At 50.7% G+C, this 20,800-nt stretch overlaps 1 protein-coding gene across 1 annotated transcript in view; it reads left to right on the top strand.

Moving 5' to 3' along the window:
• Positions 1-20,800, top strand: part of RNMT (RNA guanine-7 methyltransferase) — a 116,803-nt gene that overhangs the window by 24,020 nt on the left and 71,983 nt on the right. Inside the window, exon 5 of the mRNA XM_088475929.1 lies at positions 8,566-8,730. Coding sequence (XP_088332055.1) covers positions 8,566-8,730 — 165 coding nt within the window. The remainder of the gene's footprint in view (positions 1-8,565; positions 8,731-20,800) is intronic.

Genomic DNA, 20,800 nt, shown 5'->3' with positions numbered 1-20,800 from the left:
GTTGATTTGGCCACACCTAATGTTTTTGCGATCTCTCTGATGGGTTTGTTTTGATTTTTCAGCCTAATGGCTTGCTTCACTGATAGTGACAGCTCTTCGGATCTCATATTGAGAGTTGATAGCAACTGATTCCAAATGCAAATGTCACACCTAGAATCAACTCCAGACCTTTTACCTGCTTAATTGATAATGAAATAACGAGGGAATAGCTGACACTTGTCCATGAAATAGCTTTTGAGTTGATAGTCCCATTACTTTTGGTCCCTTAAAAAGTAGGAGGCACATATTGAAACTGTTGTAATTCCTACACCATTCACCCGATTTGGATGTAATTACCCTCAAATTAAATCTGAAAGTCTGCAGTTAAAGCACATCTTGTTTGTTTCATTTCAAAACCATTGTGGTGGTGAATAGAGGCCAAAATCTGAAAATTCTGTCAATGTCCCAATATTTATGGACCTAACTGTGTGTGTGTATGTATATGTATGTATGTATATGTAAATATGTATGTATATGTTAAAATGTATGTAAATAAATATATATATATATATTTATATATATCACACTTTATTTATTTTACTTCAGGGTCCATAGGGTATCCACAGGATACCTTGGGGTGTAGGCATTGGCGGTAGTCATCGGGCACCTCAGAGTTAAATTTTTAGCTCCCAGGATGCACTGGGGTCCCTCTCCTATACCCTGCCGGTGCTAGGACGCCCGTACTGATCCTAGCGGGATTCCAGGACCTCAGCTAACAGAGTCCACGTAGGATCCCAGGACTGTGGCCGGATCTGCGGGGGCTTTCAGGTAAGTGGCGGGTACACGTGGGGGGGACCTGCCGATGCACAGTCCGTTTGTCCCCAGGGTAGGGGGCTCCCTGGGGACGGCCTACAGTGGGGCTAGGCACTGAGTCTTACGACCCACTGGACCACCAGGGATGTTGGCCTGGATGTGCTGCAAACGCTCCAGGATCCGTGGGGTTATTGCAGGCCAGGGGAGCGCGCCTTCCCTGTCACTCAGCCAGTGCCTCCACCGCTGCTCACAGCGCCTTCCACTGCGGTTTGGCGGGCTGTAGTAGTGTCCCTCTGCTGGACCCGCCACCTTTCAGCTCCTCGGCAACCATTTTATCCAAATGTGCAGACGCTGAACGCTGGCCTCTTGGTGGCATTGCGGTCCGGGTCCCCCTGCATTCCTCCGATACAGGTCAGAGTGTGCAGCACTATTTCCTACCAGACTCCGTGTCTGTGCAGTTGATCATAGTGCCATTAGTGCAGGTGGAATTTCTGCATTGTATGTGACTATATGCTAGCGCTGTCTGACTGTTTTTTCTTTTCTCTGTCAGCCATTTTACTATCCCTGTTCTTTGCTTCTTCAAGCCCTTGCAGTGCAGTGCTGTCGGGGTGGAATTTACCTCACAGTTAAAATTGTTTTTTTTCTGTGTGGTGGGTCACATACAACCTACAGACTCCTACACATGTCTGGGAGTGAGGATTCTGCACTTAATGATGTCCCTATCCTTCTCCAAATGTAAAGTAAGGATAGGGGAAGGGGAGGTGGTCACTGAGAGTTTGTGCTTCTTGTCATGTCATTTCACGTCCTATTGCTGTAACTGTCTCTGCACAGGAACCTCCCTGGGCTTGTTTTGCTCAGGCACTTAACAGCCATTGCGGGACGTTTGGCGGCTCCCTCTGTTTCCCCAGTTGGGGTTCTCGCAGAAAGCGGTGGTCCCATCTCCCCTACAGGGGTTCCCCAGGCAGATGTTTGTACCCCAGTGCCTACCTCAGCAGTTAGCACCTCCTCAGGTGTCTAGAGCCTGCTTGGGTAAATTCTCTGTCCACGGTGCAGAACCTGATGGAGACTTTACAGGGAGAATCAACGCTGCGACCTAAAAGACCACTACTGTCCTCTCAATCCACGCACTTTGACGATGACATGTCGTCAGACGATGGTGAGATCCATGATTTGTCTGACTTGGCCTCCTCCTAGGGAGTCGGAGCCTTAAGTCAAAGCTATATATTCCTCGCCTGATACGGGCAGTCTGTGTGGCCTTGGTTATTGAAGATGACGGCCCCCCTGCAGCTAAGTCCAAATATTTTTTTTTCAAGGGTGACGTCGCTGTCTTTATCTGGTCAATTAGTGGATCATTTGGAGGAGGCGAGGAAATCTGGTAAGCGCTTCCAACCTCAAAGACTCTTGGCTTATGCCTACCCTTTTGCGGAGGATTACTTCACTAAATGTTAGACTCCCCCTTAGGTGGATTCTCATGTAACGCATTTAGTGAAGAGTGGGACCTTGCCTATGCCATCCATGTCCTCTTTGAAGGATGTTACGGATCGCAAGGTGGAACTTTGAAGTCTATATACTCCCTCGTTTGGATGGGCTTCCAGACTGGCTATGGCTATCTGCTGGGTAGCTAGAGGCATGGAGCGCTGGGCAGATGCCTTGGAGGCATCTTTTCCTCCGGATACTGCCAGTGGGCAAACTCCGGGATACATTAATGAGGCGGCTTTGGATATCAGCCTCCTCACTTCTAGAATTTCTACTGCGGCAGTTGCGGTTCACCGCTCCCTGTGGCTGTGCTCTTGGAGAGCAGATGCAGAATCCAAGAAAGGATTGGAATGCTTGCCCTATAATGGTCAGGTCCTGTTCGGACCTGATTTGGACAAAATTGTGGATACGTTGGCAGAAGCAAAAATTGTGTGTCTGCCCTCGGCCTCCGCTCCATCAGAGTCCGGGACTTTGTCATTACGGCCCTACCGGCCCCAGGGAAAGCCTAAGGCTCAGTCCTTTTCCAAGACCGTCAGGTGACAGAAAGGCTGCCAAGCCTAAATAACAAGCTTGGAGCACCAGATGTCCAGCTGCTAAGCTCGACAATAAGCCCTCAGCCTGACGGCCTTGGGGGTCCCCAAGGTAGGAGGCCGACTTCTTCAGTTCGCCCAGTGCTGGTGTCTGACCACCACAGACCATTGTGTAAGGGAAGTGGTCTCTCACTGGTACACCCTCTCTTTCTGCAGGAGGCCTCCCCATCAGTTCTTCACCACAGGCCTTCATTCACACCAAGAAAAGGCCCTGGAAATCCAGAAAGTAGTGCACTCTATGCTCCAAGCAGGGGTAATAGTGCCTGTTCTGTTTCCCCAAAGCGGGACGGGGTATTATTCCAACCTCTTTCTGGTGCAAAAACCAAATGGGTCGTACCGTCCTATCCTCAACCTCAAGTCCCTCAACAAGTTTCTGAGGGTACAGTACCTCGGTTCAGGATGGAGACCCTGCGCTCCATTATATTGGCTATGGAACCTGGGGATTTTATGGTGTCTCTGGATATTCAGCATGCCTATCTGCATAACCCGATTTGCTTCAGCTCACAGTTTCTTCAGGTTTGCAGTGGTAGGTCAACATTTCCAGTTGCAGGCCCTACCATTTGGCGCCTCTACAGCTCCACGAGTGTTTACCAAAGTTATGGCCGAGTCTCCAGAGGTACTTTACCGCAATCCGCAACTGACGATATCTGTGTTGCAGACTCACGGCTGGCTGATAAACTGGAAGAAGTCCTCCCCGACTCCGTCTCAGTGGATGCTCCATCTCTGTGCACTGTTGGACTCTCAACAGCAAAGGGTCTTTTTGACAGAGGAAAAGATCTCGGTTTTGCAGACCCGGGTACGCAATTGCCTGCACAGTCGACGAGTGTCCATTCACTCGGCAATGAGGTTACTGGGGTCCATGGTGTCGACGTTCGACATGGTGGAGTATGCCCAGTTTCATTCCAGATCTCTGCAGAAGTTGATCCTCTCCAGATGAAATGGGTTGCCCCGTTGTATAAATGCATAGACGATGGTGCTTTCTCCGGAGGTACGTCTGTCTCTGGCCTGGTTGTTACAGACTTCTCATCCCTACAGGGGACATCCCTTTTGGATCCCAGACTGGGTCCTTCTAACGACGGACGCCAGTCTCCAGGGTTGGGGCGCAGTGACAGGTCCTTAATCGTTTCGGGGATGCTGGATGTCAGCGGAATCTGCTCTTCCAATCAACCTATTGGAACTGTGAGCAGTATTCGGGCTCTTCAGCAAGCAAGACTCATTCTTCACGAAAAACCCGTGCAAGTCCAGTCAGACCATGCCACCGCGGTTGCTTACATAAAACGCCAAGGAGGAACTCGAAGTCAGGCGGCATTGATGGAGGTGTCTCGCATTCTGACATGGGTGGAAGGCAATCTCCCAGTCATCTAGGCAGTGTTCATTCCAGGAGTGCTCAACTGAGAAGCGGTCTTCCTCAGCCGTCACGACCTGCATCCAGAGGAATGGTCTCTTCACCAGGATGTTTTTCACAGGTGGCACGATCCTACTGGTGGCTCCAGCGTGGCCCAGATGGCACTGGTACTCGGAACTTCAGAGTCTCTCCATCGACACTCCGTTGCTGTTGCTTCAACGTCCGGACCTGTTGTCTCAGGGTCATTCCTATACCTGGACCTAGGTCGTCTCTTTGACGGCGTGGCTCTTGAGACTGCTCTCCTCAGGTCAAAGGGTTTCTCCAGCACTGTGGTGAGCACCATGCTCAGAGCTCGGAAACCTTCTGCCAGGATTTACCACAGGGTGTGGCATACCTATTTTGGATGGTGTCGCCCTAAAGGGTATGAACCCCAGGTGTTTCGGGTATCCATACTTTCCTACAGGCGGGCTCATCTTTTTGAAGGTGCATGTTTCTGCCCTGTCGGTGGTGTTTCAGCATAGGATTGCTCCTCTTCCTGATATCCACACCTTTATGCATGGTGTACTTCGCATACAGCCTCCCTTTGTCCCTCTAGGGGCTCCTTGGGATATTGCTGTGGTCTTGAGGGATCTCCAAGGTACGCCATTTGAACCCCTGGGCTCAGTGGATTTCAAATGGCTTACAGCGAAGACTGTGTTTCTTCTAGCTATTGCTTCAGCCATAAGGGTGTCAGACTTGGGGGCTCTCTCCTATCGCCCTCCCTTTTCTGATTTTTCACCAGGACAGGACCTTGCTTCGGACTCGCCCTGGCTTTCTAGCTAAGGTGGTGTCTAGTTTCCACATTAATGAGGAAATTATAGTGCTGGCCTTTAACTCTACTGACCTATTGGCAGGTGAGGCCTCATTGGATGTGGTACGTGCTCTAAGGATTTATGTGGACCGTGCCAGTTCTATTTGGATATCGGACTTCTTGTTTGTCCTGTATGGATTTCACAAGAAGAGATGACCTGCCAGTAAACAGACTCTGGCAAGGTGGATTTACGCTCATGAGGGCCTTCCAGTACTGCCCTCTGTTGCTGCTCATTCTACCCGGTATGTGTGTCCTTCGTGGGCAGCTCGCCGTGGCGCTTCGACTGTTCAGCTTTGCAAGGCGGCCTCGTGGTCTTCTGTCCATTCCTTTGTTCGGTATTACGCTTTTGATACCTTCGCCTCAGGATGCTTCCTTCCGGCGGCGGATGTTCCTTTCTGTACAGGAGCGTCACCGCCCTTGAAGGGATTGCTTTGGGACAGCCCCAAGGTATCCTGTGGATACCCTATGGACCCTGAAGTAGAAAATGAGATATGGTAAGAACTTACCCTTGTTATCTCTATTTCTACGAAGTCCGTAGGGTTCCACAGGACTCCCACCCTGTCGTACCTGTGCTGTAGATGGGCTTTGTTCTGGTCACCGGTTTTTCCATCTCCTTTCTTGTGAGAATGTGATTCTTGAGTGTTCCAGACTTTCTTCTCTCTTTTTCTCCTCCGGCCTATGGCTTGTTAGTAACTGAAGGTGCCTTGGCCTGGGGGCGGGGTATAGGAGAGGGACCCCAGTGCATCCTGGGAGCTAAAAATTTAACACTCTGAGGTGCCTGATGACTACCGCCTATACCCCAAGGTATCCTGTGGAACCCTATGGACTTCGTAGAAATAGAGATAACAAGGGTATCTATATAAATAAAACCTGGGCTCCTTTGTTCAGGTTCTGGCCACTATTTCGCACCGGATCCATCTGTAGTTCCCCCGAGGGGGTTATCACAGCTGGACGTAATGTCCCATTTGGAGTTGTCAAATCAGGTTCAGGAGATACAGGTACCTCCTGTACCTTCACCATAGGTAGACGTACTCTCTAACTCGGTGCAGAGTCTGGCTACATCCCATGCCTTTCAAACCATGTTGCAAGGTGGGAAACCTCTACCCAGTAAATCCTTTACACGTCCTGTGCTATTGTGTATATATATTTTATGTAAAACCTGGGCTCCTTTTGTTCAGGTACTGGCCACTATTTCGGACCGCCTAGCGGATCCGTATGTAGTTCCCCCGAGGGGGTTATCACAGCATGAGGTAATGCCCCCTTTGGGGTTGTCACATCAGGTTTAGGAGATACAGGTACCTCCACCATAGGTAGACGTACTCTCTAACTCTGATGGCTACATCCCATACCTTTCAAACCATGTTGCAAGGCGGGAAACCTACCCAGTAAATAATTTACACGTCCTGTGTTATCGTCACAGATGCTGATCTCTCTAACCTTGATTCCCCTCCGGAGGAGGAGGAGTCGGTTAGAAATTGTTACTGCCTTGGTGCGAGCTGTTAGATCCATCTTATTAATAGAAGATGACAACCCAGCCCCGAAATCCAAGCACCCTCTGTTTAAACGACCGAAAGTAGCTTCAGCAGTATTCCCTTTATTGGATCATCTAGCTGAACTCATGGCTGCAGCCTGGCAATTGCCTGGTAAGAGGTTTCATACTAACCTCATGTTACTCTTTTCCTGTGGCTCATTGTGCATAATTGGAAACCCCCTGCGGTGGATTCACATATCACGCGTTTTATTGAAAGCGCGAAGTTGCCTGTTCCTAGGGTTACTTCCTTGAGGGATCCTACAGATAGAAAAGTGGTAGCTTGCCTGAAATCAATATACTCTCAGGGGATGTTGCCCGTCCAGTCATGGCTATTGCATGGGTGGCTAAAGCTATATAGACAGCTGGGCTGACGCACTTGAAGACTTTTTTTCCCTCAGGTGCTTCTAGGGATCAGATGTCTTTTGTTGCTCACATTTTAGATTCAGCTTCTTATATTGGAGAAGCGACCGTGGATGCCAGTCTCCTAACCTCCAGAGTCTCTGCTGTGTCTGCCCGCCGTACCCTGTGGTTACGCTCATGGAAGGCAGATGCGGATTCCAAGAAAGTCCTAGTAGGGTTACCCTACAATGGGGATATCTTGTTTGGCTCAGTCCCTGACAAGTTTGTAACCACGTTGACAGCATCAGAAACTACATTTCTGCCTTCAGCAACTACTTCTATTAGGCCTCAGACTACATCATTTAAGTCCTTTTTGTCTTCAGGGAAAGCCTAAAGGTTAGTCCTTTCCTAGGCATTCGGCTTCCACTAGGTCCGCCAAACCCAGGACCTGTTCTCTATTTTATGGTCTTCAGAAATTGCTTGCTATGTACCAGCTTTGGGTGTCTATGTACAGTTTATTAAATAATTTCCCCCCCTTTTTATTCATTTTTTTTTTTTTTTAACCATCTGATGTAAATATAAAAGAATGATATTCTGTTCTGAATGGCTGACGATAATATCTCTGTTCCAAACAAATACCAAGCATGTTTGGTGAAGTCTGATGCTCTAAGCTGATCTTCAAACCCTTCTCGGACAGGTCTTTAGTAAATATTCCCCTAACAGTCCAGCTTACTTAACCACTTGCCTGGCATGGTCGTATCAGATACGACCATACCAGACTGGGCTTTCCCTGACATGGTCGTATCTGATACGACCAATCAGAAAAGCACTGTGGGCGGCTGCTGGAAAAATCATTTTCTAGCAACCGCCAATCACAGAGGGACTTCCTGCCATTTTTATGGTATACAGCATTTTTTTTTTTTTTTTTACAAAATTGTGTTGGATAAGTTTTAATAAGCTGTTCCTGACCTAATTCAATCATAAAATAAACCGACAATTTCGGAGTGGTTTTTGGAGAAAGAATTCGTTAGTTAAGTGGTTAAGTGCGGGTTTTTCAAAGATGTTGGACATAGCAACCAATAAGATTGTAGCTATTATCGTCTATAAGGTGCTAAATGTTAAGTAGAATCTGGTTGCAATGGGCAACAACTCCCCTTCTAAAACCTGCACTTTAGTAAATATACCCCCCTAGTCTCTCACAATGGGGCTGATTCTGAGTTGGGAGTAAAGCAAAAAAAAAGAACAAAGCAATTTTGCACCTTGGTAAAACTATGCTACACTGCGGTGGAGGAGATGTAAAATGTGCAGTGAGATATAGACGTGGAAGGGGTGTGTCCAAACTCCAATCTAAATTGCAGTGTAAAAATAAAGCTGCCCAGTATTTGTTGGCTATATGCAAAGTTGGCCAGTATTTACCCTGCGTGCCAAAAAAATCAATAATGTATTTGTACCCTTTGCAGTGTAGCATGGTTTGTCCAGGTGCAAAGTTACTTGCTTTTTTTCCTTTGCTCCCGAACTTAAATTGTTACGTTAATATTTTTTTCCATAATTTGCCATGCTGAAATGATAGGTAGCTTTTATAATACGTTTTGATTAATATTACTTTAATATGTTGAAATTCCCTTATTTCTCTTCTTTCTAGCAATGTTCGGCTAAAGAATCAAATTCTGTTGATCAGTGTAGTCCTGTATCTGAGGGTCAACAGTCATGTGCAACTGTTGCTGCAAGCAGTCCTCCTTCACATACTAATTTACAGAGCTCTTCAAGGAAGAGGAAGGCTGATTTTGATTTGCCATCTAAGAAAGCGGTATGTATGCTTTAGAATAAGGGAATTCCATTAGCTGCGTTCCTTTACACTGGCAAACACATGGGATCCTTGTACTTAGAATTTTTCCGCCGAATAAAACGGGTTATAATTGAATTGGCCGAAGGCAATTCAAGCAGTAAAATCCTGTTTTACCTGCTTTATGGAGTATAATTGAATTCTGCCTTATGACTGACAACTGAAAGCCCAGTTCATTATGTTTGGAAATGTAATACAGAATGGACTCGGAAAACTTGAATTTGCTTTTATGATGACTAAATGGGGGATTTTGTCTTAAATGCCTAATTTCTACTTCAGGGTCCATAGGGGGTCCACAGGGTTGACCTTGGGGTATAGCTGGATCTGGATCCATGGGCACCACGCAGTTAAAGCTTTAGCTGCTCCCAGGATGCACTTGGGTCCGTCCTCCTCTATACCCCGCCCCCGGCCACAGCACCTCAGTTTGAGTTGGTGCCCGGCCGGAGTCGGGTCACCTGCGCAGGGGGGCTGCAGGAGCAGCCCCCAAAAGCTTTCTATTTTTATTTAAAAAAAAAAAAAAAAAAAAGAGCCTGTTAGATTTTTATTTTAAAACAGAGGCTCTAGTGTGGCAGCGACGGGCTGTCTATGCAGACGCCCACGCTGCCGCTCTCCTTCCCCGCTGGCGCCGCAACGCCAGTACTGCACTGGGGATCGCGGCGGGAGGCCAGAGTCCGTACTAGCCGGACTCTGGGTCCCTCCCTGGACTGCTGCCGGAGTCGCCGGGGACAAGGTAAGCCGCGAGTCGCCGATTAGTGGCGGCTCGCGGGTTTTGCCTGCAGATGCAGTCCTTTGCCCCCGGTCCTAGGGGACAGACCGGGGGCCGCTAGCGGTGGCGGCGGGCTCCCCCTCTGAGGAGGAATAACCCGTGGGACCACTAGACCACCAGGGATATATGGCAAGCGGGATGCCGGCAAGCCCTGGGGTTAATATGCTAGCCAGGGGAGGAAGCCTTCCCTGTCAGCGGCTCCTCCCCTCAGCTCAGCGCGCCTTTCAGCACGGAGTCTGGCGTCGCTGAGCTGCAGCTACTCGGCCACTCTTCCTCTGAGGTCTCCAGCGGCCATTTTCTCACAGTGGCAGCGCAGATCTTCAGGGAGCACGCGGACCGGTCCCCCTGTGTACCTCTCCCCTGATTAAGGACAGCGTACACAGCACTATAGCCCTCCCAGACACTGAATCTGGGTAGGTTGATTGTAGTGGAAAGGTGCAGTGAGTATATCTTCCTGCATGGTATGTGACTTTTGCTAGTGCTGCCTGTCTGTGCTTATTTTCTACTTACTGTCAGCTTATACCTATCCCTTTACTTCTCCTACAAGCCCTACAGGTGTGTGGGGGAGGGGCGTTTCTACTGACCTCACTTATATAGATCACGTATTTGTGAGGTCCGTCACATACAGTTGTGTGCTACTCAGTGCCATATTGTGGGCTGTTGTTCAGCACACCGGTGAGTGCGTTTTACTTCTACCCTGGTGCCAGATATATAATATATTCTGTCATGTCAGACGAGGAGGTTGAGCGCTCAGTGGCTCCGGTGTTGGCCTCCTGCGGACGCTGTACTGCAGGAGTAGATAGGGAGGATTTGTCACAGGATGGCCTGTGTAGTCGATGCCAGGTGGCTCCTGGCCCATCCAGACCTTCTCTGGCGCAGGAACCACCGTGGGCGATGTTTTCTCAAGTGCTGGTGTCTATTGCGGACCGTCTGTCGGTCCCGACTGCTCTCCCTACTAGGTCGTTGTCCCAGCCGACCATCCCCCATTCCCCGGGTGTCCCGCAGTTATTGCGGAGTCCTCCTGGGTCTCAGTTGGTGGGTCCCTATGCGGGGTTGCCTATGTATATACAGGCTTCCCCTGTGCCGCAGCAGCCTGTGGTACCTTTTCAGGCCCCTATGGTGACTCCTCCACCCTGGGTGGATGTGCTCTCCAACTCCGTGCAAAATTTGGCGGCCGCTTCCTCAGCTTTTCAGTCAATATTGCAGACTGACATGCCTTCTAGGATTTCAAAACGCCCACTCATGACACGGGCTGCTCAGGTATCGGACTCAGAGGGTTCCTCAGATGATGGGGAGGTCCCTGATGACACTGACTCGGACGCCTCGGTCCAGGAAATGGATACCAAGTCGTCCATTAATGTGCGAGCACTAGTTAGGGCGGTGCGAGCTATTCTTCTTATAGAGGATGAGGCACCGGTTCCTAAGTCGAAGTTTCCTAGTTTAAAAAAAACTAAGGTGGCTTCTGCGGTGTTTCCCCTGTCGGATCAGTTGACGGATCATATGGCGGTAGCTTGGCAGGCGCCCAGTAAGAGATTCCTTCCTCAGAAGCGGTTGGCTTCTAATTACCCCTTCCCTGAGGCACATTGTAAAAAATGGGAAACTCCACCGGCGGTGGATTCCCATGTCACCCGTTTAACTCGGGGCGCCACCTTACCATTACCGTCGATATCCTCGCTGAAGGATCCCACGGACAGGAAAGTTGAGACTTGCTTAAAGTCTATTTACTCCCTCTCCGGGGCGGTGGCCCGACCGTCCATGGCCATCTCCTGGGTGGCCAAGGCCATTGAGGGGTGGGCCAATGCATTGGAAGATACCTTCCCGGACGACGCTCCGGATGTCCAGCGGGCGTTGTTGGGACAAATGAGGGACGCTGCTTCTTACATTGGAGAAGCTTCTTTAGATGCTAGTCTGCTGACCTCGCGGGTATCGGCTGCAGCGGTGTCTGCCCGCCGATCCTTATGGTTGCGGTCCTGGAGAGCGGACTCTGATTCAAAGAAAGGTCTGGAGGCCTTACCTTTCAATGGGGAATTACTATTTGGTCCGGACTTGGACAAAATAGTGGACACCCTGGCTAAATCCAAGTCGGCCTTCCTCCCTTCGGCGGCACTGCCTGCTAAGGTTCGGAGTTCGGCTTTTCGTTCCTTTCGGGTTCAGGGTAAGGCGAAAGGTCAGTCCTTCCCGAGACAGTCTGCGAGTAAGACGGCCTCTAAACCCAAGAAGCAAGCCTGGAGTGCTCGGCGCCCTTCTTCCAAGCAGGAAGATAAACCTGCGGCCTGATGGGACGGGCCTCCCTCTGGGGGACCTCAGAGTGGGAGGCCGACTTCTTCTATTTGCCCAGTGCTGGCACAATACCACCACGGATGCCTGGGTTCGAGAAGTGGTCTCCCAGGGGTACGCCCTGTCTTTTCGGCACAGACCACCCCACCAGTTTTTCTGCACAAGTCCTTCTCAGGACAAGACCAAGGCGTTACAGGTTCAGGAGGCTATAGAGTCCTTGCTGAAAGCAGGGGTCATTGTTCCCGTTCCTCTATCACAACGAGGGACGGGGTATTATTCGTCTCTGTTTCTGGTGCAGAAACCCAATGGTTCTCATCGCCCTATCCTCAACTTGAAGTCTCTGAACAAATTCCTCAGAGTTCCCAAGTTCAGGATGGAAACGTTACGTTCCATCATTCTGGCGATGGAACCGGGGGATTACATGGTGTCCCTGGACATCCAGGACGCCTACCTCCATGTTCCGATAGCATCTTCACATCAGCGGTATCTGAGGTTCGCTATCCTTCAACACCACTATCAGTTCCGGGCGCTACCCTTTGGTCTCTCCACGGCACCGAGGGTGTTCACGAAGATTATGGCGGTCATGGCCGCACATCTTCGGAACCAGAATGTACGGCTGCTGCCGTACCTGGACGACCTCCTGTTGCTGGCGAGCTCCCCGGAGGTACTGCTTCAACATCTCCACCTGACGATCGCTTGCCTGCAAGCACACGGGTGGTTGATAAATTGGAAAAAGTCCTCCCTGATTCCATCACAGCGGATGGTTCATTTGGGAGCCCTGCTGGATTCGCGTCAGCAAAGGATCTTCCTGACTCCGGAGAAGGTCGCCTCCCTACAGCTGCGGATACGCAGTTGCCTGAGCCGTTGCCGCCTGTCGGTCCATTCGGCTATGAGAGTTCTGGGGTCCATGGTGTCGACATTCGACATGGTGGAATTTGCCCAGTTCCATTCCCGGCCCCTGCAGGGGCTGATTCTATCAGAATGGAACGGGTTACCTCACCGGATCCGCTCTCAGGTGCTGGTGTTGTCTCCGGACGTTCGGCTATCTTTGGCTTGGTGGCTTCAGACAGCTCATCTGGTCGAGGGGCGCCCATTTTGGATCCCGGACTTGGTCCTGCTCACGACGGATGCCAGTCTCCGGGGTTGGGGGGCAGTGACCGGCTCTTTGTCGCTTCAGGGTCGTTGGTCAGCGGAAGAAGCACTTCTCCCCATCAACATCCTGGAACTGCGGGCAGTATACAGGGCCCTGCAGTCGTCCGGCCCCGCTCTTCATGGAAGGGCGGTACAGGTGCAGTCCGACAACGCCACCACGGTGGCGTATATCAATCACCAAGGCGGAACTCGCAGTCAGGCAGCGATGTCGGAGGTGTCTCGTATCCTGACTTGGGCGGAGGGTCACATTCCAGCGATCTCGGCGGTCTTCATCCCCGGAGTCCTCAATTGGGAGGCGGACTTCCTCAGCCGTCACGACGTGCATCCCGGGGAATGGTCGCTTCACCCAGAGGTGTTTCAGCTACTCGTGGACAGGTGGGGACTGCCGGAGCTGGACTTGATGGCCTCCCGTCACAATCACAAGTTGCCCGTTTACGGGTCAAGGACAAGAGACACAGGTGCAAGTCTGGTGGACGCGCTGTCGGTGAAATGGACGTTTCACCTGGAGTATCTGTTTCCTCCGATATCCCTGCTTCCTCGGGTTCTGCGGAAATTCAAGCAGGACGGCGGCATGCTCGTGCTGGTAGCTCCGGCGTTGCCCAGACGTCCTTGGTACTCCGATCTCATGAGCCTCTCCATCCACGCTCCGTACCTTCTTCCTCAGCGTCGGGACCTGTTGTCTCAGGGGCCCTGCCTTTACCCGGATCTGGGTCGGCTGTCTTTGACGGCGTGGCTCTTGAGACAGCCGTCTTGAGGTCTCGGGGCTTCTCCAGTTCGGTTATTGGTACCATGCTCAGGGCACGCAAGCCTGCTTCAGCACGGATTTATCACAGTGTGGCACACTTACTTTCAGTGGTGTGAGTCCAGACATTATGATCCTCAGGTGTTCCGAGTTTCTTGGATCTTGGAATTTCTTCAGTCAGGATTGGATCTCGGCTTACGCCTTGCATCTCTGAAGGTTCATGTGTCCGCCTTGTCCGTGTGGTTTCAACGGCGGATTGCAATACTACCAGACGTTCACACCTTTTTCCAAGGTGTTCTCAGGATCCAGCCTCCCTTTGTGCCTCCTGTGGCTCCTTGGGACTTGGCGGTGGTGCTACGGGTCCTGCAGGGTCCTCCGTTTGAGCCTCTTGAGGCGGTGGAGCTCAAATGGCTGACATTTAAGACGGTTTTTCTCCTGGCAATTGCTTCGGCCAGGAGGGTGTCTGAATTGGGGGCGCTTTCCTGTCGCCCTCCTTTCCTGATTTTTCACCAGGACAGAGCGGTGCTCCGCACTCGTCCTGAGTTTTTGCCCAAAGTGGTCTCGAAGTTCCATATTAATCAGGAACTTGTTGTGCCAGCTTTTCAGTCCCCTGATCTTTCAGCTGGTGAGACTTCCTTAGATGTGGTCCGGGCGCTTAGAATTTATGTAGACCGGACGGCTTCGGTTAGGAAGTCTGATTCCTTGTTTATCCTCTTTGGTTTTCACAAGAGGGGTTGGCCTGCCAACAAACAAACGTTAGCCCGTTGGCTTCGTTCCGTTATTTGTGAGGCTTATGCACAGGAGGGCTTACCTGCCAGCCTCTGTTAAGGCTCATTCCACTCGTTCTGTGGGTCCCTCTTGGGCTGCTAGACGTGGCGCTTCTGCTGTTCAGCTGTGTAAGGCGGCCACTTGGTCTTCAATTCAAACGTTTTTGAGGTTCTATGCGTTTGACACCTTTGCCTCTCAGGATGCATCCTTTGGGCGCCGGGTACTCCTTTCAGCACAGGAGCGTCCCCGCCCTTAGTTGTACTGCTTTGGGACATCCCCAAGGTCAACCCTGTGGACCCCCTATGGACCCTGAAGTAGAAAACAAGAGATATGGTAAGAACTTACCTTTGTTATCTCTGTTTCTACGAAGTCCATAGGGTCCACAGGGCGTCCGCCCTGACGCACCTGGCTTCAAATGGGCTGTGTGGCTGGTCACCGGTTTTCCGTCTCCCATTTCTGTGAGTATGGTTTCTTGTGTGTTCCAGTCTTCCTTCTCTCTGTTTAGTCTCCTCCTCCGGCCTTGGCTGCTTACCAACTGAGGTGCTGTGGCCGGGGGCGGGGTATAGAGGAGGACGGACCCAAGTGCATCCTGGGAGCAGCTAAAGCTTTAACTGCGTGGTGCCCATGGATCCAGATCCAGCTATACCCCAAGGTCAACCCTGTGGACCCTATGGACTTCGTAGAAACAGAGATAACAAAGGTAAGTTCTTACCGTATCTCTTGTTTTTTCCTTAAGTGGAGAATGTAGGATCTCTGGTTAAAAATCTGGCATTTATAGGCACAATACAAGTGGCATATTCTTTTCACAAATAATAGCCTCCATTTCCCACTTAAGTTAAGAAATAAAATAGGTATTTAAATCCAAATCCTCAGTCTAATGATGATCTGAGTTTTCTAACACTATTGTGCTGTATTACTGCTTGTGCAAGTTACAGCCGCTTATACTGCTGGCTGACTGCATGGTTTCCAGGGAATTGGACATACTGCTATGAATGAGGAAGCAATGCAGGCCTTGCTACAATAAACGTTCCAGTCTAATAAAATCCTTAGCTTTAGTTGTCCAATGACAAGCCATGCATTTCTTCCTCATTCCTCTATAAGTAGTAGTCGTGCTGGTGAAACGACTAATTAGGGAAAAACGAAAGAATCCCTATTCGATTGTGATTCAACAATTTATTTATTTCTCCTTCATCCACTAGGGGACACTGGAGCTTCATGACAGTGGGGTATAGACGGTGGGTTGAGTTGAGCCTGGCACTTTAAAAATCTACAAGTGTGACTGGCTCCTCCCCCTCTATGCCCCATCAGCCCCAGTTTTTAGAATGTGCCTGAGTAGAGCCGGTGCACAGGGGCTGTCTCCAGCCCTTAAATTAAATAAAAATTGTAAAAGAAAAACAAAGCAAGAGGACAGGCAGACTGTTGGCTGTGACAGTCTGCCTGCATCGTGGGAGCCGCCAGACAGGGGACCACATGGCTACTGCAGCCTGTGTCCGGTCACCCTATGGAGGGGAGGCTGCTTTAGGCAGTTAGGAGTCATCAGACTCAGCGGGGCCCGCCACAGCTAACACTGGCTTGTGTCCGGGTCCCCGCTCTCCCCTCACTGCCCAGCGCTCTGGCCGCAGCAGCCCGGTAAGTAGCACACCTCTCCTGACTAGCAGGAGAGGTGTAAATAATATGCTGGGTCTGAAACAGCGCGCGGCTGTCAGTGCCACGCTGGTGTGCGATAGAACACCGGCGCTGGCTGTTAGGTAGGCGCGCTCACAGTGGTCCTGCCTCTGCGTGCCGGTGCTTGTGTAAAAGGCACCGGCACGTTTATCACTGGCGGCGGTCGTGCCGCTGGCCCCCGCTGTCATTGCGGGGACACATGAGGACGTTCCCACTGTATAAGTGTATGCCGCGCGCATACAATAGCGGTGGCCATTAGGAGGAGGAGCTTATAGGTCCCTCCTCCTCTTCCTCCTTCACTGCCTGGGCTAGTTTGGCGCGCTCTGAACGGGAGTGGCGCCTCAGAGAGAGGAGCTTCTACATTTCCTGAAGGCACTGAGCGGAGGGGGAGAGGAGAAATCTGACAGCTTCTACAGGGGGTCTGTAATTACAGAAGGTGGTTTTAACTACCTTCTGGTCCTATTGACTGCTCCTCCCTTATATTGCCTGTCTGCCCCTGTTACTGAGTTGCATTCTTGAAATTCTGCTCCTCCTATAATGCTTTGCCTGCATTTTGAGTAGCATTATTATTGAAATTCTGCTCCTCCCTTATTGCTCTGTCTGCTCCCATACTTGAGTAGCATTATTATTGTAATTCTGCTTCTCCCTATACTCCTTCTGCATTCCTGAGTTGTATGTGGTGCCTGTCTGTGAGTACATGATGACATCCAGGACAGAAAAAACTGCATCACAAAAGCTGTTTGCCTGCACTAAGTGCAGGAAGAAATTTACCCATGCTCGCTCCGAAGGGTTTTCCCTGTGCGAGACGTGTGAAGCAGACAGTGCTAACACGCAGTCTGTCACTCCCTCCTTCATAAATAGTTTGGCAGGGGTCATGGCGGACCTTTCTTCTGAATTAGCCGCTTCCCGTAGGGAACGGGAGGCTGCCAGAGATCTACCTGGCACATCTCACCCTTCTTTTCTAGCAGAACCAGCGTGGGCTCAGAATTTAGTCCGCTCGGTGAATAGACTTGCTCAAGCGATGGGTTCTGCGTCTAAAGCTCCTGAAGCTACGGTAAGTCGCTCATCTAAGAAGAGGGCTTTTCCGGTGGTTCTCCAGTCGGATGAGGATTCGGCAGCGGATCACTCGTCTCAGGAGGAAGGGGAGATGCTGGACGAATCAGACGTAGAGACTTACTCACAAGAACCTGAGGCATTGCAAGGTATTGACGCACTCATTCTAGCGGTAAGGGAAGTTCTTAAGATTTCTGGCCAGGAAGCTCCAGAATCGTTAGAAGACTCCTTATTTACCAGGTCACAGAAGATGGCCGTCACATTCCCTGTTTCTCTCCAGTTGGACGAACAGATGACGGCAGCCTGGCAGAATTCGGACCGTAAATTCCAGATTCCTAAGCGCTTTTTCTCTCTTTACCCATTTCCTATGGAAAATAGGAAGAGGTGGGAGACCCCGCCACCTGTGGATTCTTCGGTTTCTCGGTTGTCAAAGAAGACCACGTTACCTGTTCCAGGAGCTACTACATTGAAGGAAACCTCAGAGCGGAGATTAGAAACCACTTTGAAATCCATTTATACGGCCGCGGGTGCACTTCTCCGGCCGGCCTTGGTAGGATCTTGGGTCAACAAGGCTGTGGAAAAGTGGGCGGAACAATTGACTGAGGGTCTAAGATCCAACACTCCGCACTTTGGCTTCGTGCCTGGCAAGCGGATGCGGAGTCAAAAAGAGCAGTGGAAGCTCTTCCTTTCACAGGCGATATTTTATTTGGTCCAGAGCTGGACAAATGGACCTCGCTGGCCACTGGAGGTAAGAGTACTTTTCTACCTTCATCAGCACCTCCTCCGCGTCGCTCGTTTAGGGGACCTTCCTTTCGTTCCTTTCGAGCATCTGCAAGATTTCAGGGACGATCGCGAGGTTCGTCTTCAGCGGGGCGAGGAGGCCGTGCTAGAGGACAGGCTCCCATCCCATCTCGGAAATCCGAAGGTGGGGGCTCGCCTCCAGCGTTTCTCGGAGGTTTGGAGACTGACTTCTCCAGACACTTGGGTTCGAAATCTGGTATCTCAAGGATACAAGATCGAGTTCGCTTTCACTCCTCCTGGGCGTTATTTTACAACAGGTTTGCCCGTCGATCCCTTGAAGCAACTAATTTTGCGTCGAGAAACTTTTGCTGGCCGAGGTCCTTGTGGCGGTTCCCACTGCACAAAGACAACAAGGGTTTTACTCAAACCTTTTTGTGGTTCCGAAAACCAGATGGGTCAGTCAGACCCATTCTGAATCTGAAATCCTTGAACCAGTATCTTTCATTTCACAGGTTCAAGATGGAGTCTCTCCATTCTGTCATTGCGGGACTAGAGGCAGAAGAGTTTCTGGTGTCGATAGATATCAAGGACGCCTATCTGCATGTCCCAATTTGGGTTCCTCACCAGGCTTTCCTCAGATTTGCCATCAGGGAAGCTCATTTCCAGTTTCAGGCCCTGCCATTCGGTCTCTCGTCAGCTCCCAGGGTATTCACCAAAGTGATGGCCGTCATGGTGTCTCACTTGCGCTCTCGGGGGGTGACGATAGTTCCGTACCTAGACGATTTACTCATCAAGGCTCCGACGGCAGAAGTCCTTTTACACCAAGTGTCCCTTACACATCAGATTCTCATTCAACATGGATGGATTGTGAACTTCCAGAAGTCTCAGTTGATGCCGTCCCAGAGACTTCAGTTCCTAGGAATGATTCTAGACACTGTTCTGCTTCGTATATTCTTGCCAAGGGACAAGGCCATAGCCATACAGGAGCTGGTTCGTCTGGTGCTCAGACACAGGAAAGTATCTGTGCATCTTTGCATCCATCTCCTGGGAAAAATGGTGGCTTCCTTCGAGGCCATCCAATTCGGCAGATTTCACTCCAGAATATTTCAACTGGATCTTCTGTCTCAGTGGTCCGGGTCCCACCTACAGATGCATCGGCTGGTGCGTCTGTCTCCCCGGACCCGCATATCCTTGCTCTGGTGGCTTCGGACGGAGCATCTGTTAGCGGATCGGCGCTTCGGAATTTGGAATTGGACCTTGGTCACCACGGACGCCAGCCTCCGCGGATGGGGAGCGGTGGTTCTGGACAATCACTTCCAGGGGCTTTGGTCGCAGCAGGAGTCCCTCTCACCAATCAATGTTCTCGAACTGCGGGCAGTCTACAGAGCTTTGATACAGGCTGCTCCTCTGTTACGAGGACTTCCGGTTCGGATACAATCCGACAACGCCACGGCAGTGGCATACATAAATCGCCAAGGAGGAACCCGCAGTCGGATGGCAATGAGAGAAGCCAGTCGCATCCTTCTGTGGGCAGAAAGACACGTAGAGGTAATTTCCGCAGTGTTTATTCCGGGAGTCGACAACTGGGAAGCGGACTACCTCAGTCGTCAGGATCTTCATCCCGGGGAGTGGTCCCTTCATCCCGAGGTCTTTCATCAACTGGTTTGCAGATGGGGGAAACCACAGATAGACCTGATGGCATCTCGGATAAATCATCAACTACCCCTTTACTGCTCCAGGACCATGGATCCGGCAGCGGTGGGAGCGGATGCTTTACTGATCCCTTGGCCGTACAGCCTTGTGTACCTGTTCCCACCGTTTCCGCTCCTCCCTCGGATTCTCAAGCGGATCAAACGAGAGTCGTCCACCGTCATCCTAGTGGCTCCGGATTGGCCTCGTCGGGTTTGGTACTCCGATCTATTATTCCTTCTGGCAGACTAACCTTGGCCTCTTCCGCTACGATCGGACCTTCTACAACAGGGTCCATGTGTGTACCCGGATTTACGGCGGCTTCGTTTGACGGCGTGGCTATTGAGACCGCCATCCTAAGAAGCCATGGAGTTCCTAGGTCGGTCATTCCTACCATGCTTAGGGCTAGAAAACCGGTAACATCAGCGCATTATCATCGCATTTGGAGGGCTTATATCTCCTGGTGTGAAGGTCGTGGATCCTCCACTTCCTCTTTTCATTTACCACGTCTTCTTCTTTTTCTTCAAAAAGGCCTCGATGCGGGGTTACGCTTGGGATCGCTTAAAGTGCAGATTTCTGCTCTTTCTATTTTTTTCCAGCGTCGCCTAGCTCTGATTCCGGAGGTTCAGACCTTTTTTCAAGGGGTACTTAGAATTCAGCCCCCCTTTGTGCCACCCACGGCTCCTTGGGACCTGAATCTTGTTTTATCTTTTCTTCAGTCATCCACCTTTGAGCCTTTGCAGGAGGTGGAATTGAAGTATTTGACTTGGAAGATGATCCTTTTATTGGCCCTGGCTTCGGCCAGACGTGTGTCTGAACTTGGAGCCTTGTCCTGCCGTTCCCCTTACTTGATTTTTCACGAAGATCGGGCGGAACTTCGTACCCGGCCTTCCTTTTTGCCCAAGGTGGTCTCGGGTTTTCAGCTGAATCAGCCGATTGTAGTGCCAGCGTTGTCGGACTCTTCTGGGGATTCTCACTCCTTGGATGTGGTTCGGGCACTTTGCATTTATGTGTCCCGTACTGAGGGGCTACGTAAATAAGAGGCTCTGTTCGTCCTTTATGATGCTAATCGGCGTGGCTGGCCTGCGTCTAAACAAACTTTGGCCAGGTGGATTCGTCTGACTATTCGTCAGGCATATGTTGCTTCTGCTCGACCACCGCCGGTATCCATTTCTGCGCAT

The sequence above is a fragment of the Taudactylus pleione genome, unplaced genomic scaffold (assembly GCF_031769625.1).
Source record: "Taudactylus pleione unplaced genomic scaffold, aTauple2 ptg000179l, whole genome shotgun sequence".
Taxonomy (NCBI): domain Eukaryota; kingdom Metazoa; phylum Chordata; class Amphibia; order Anura; family Myobatrachidae; genus Taudactylus; species Taudactylus pleione.
This window is presented reverse-complemented; position numbering and strand designations above follow the sequence as displayed.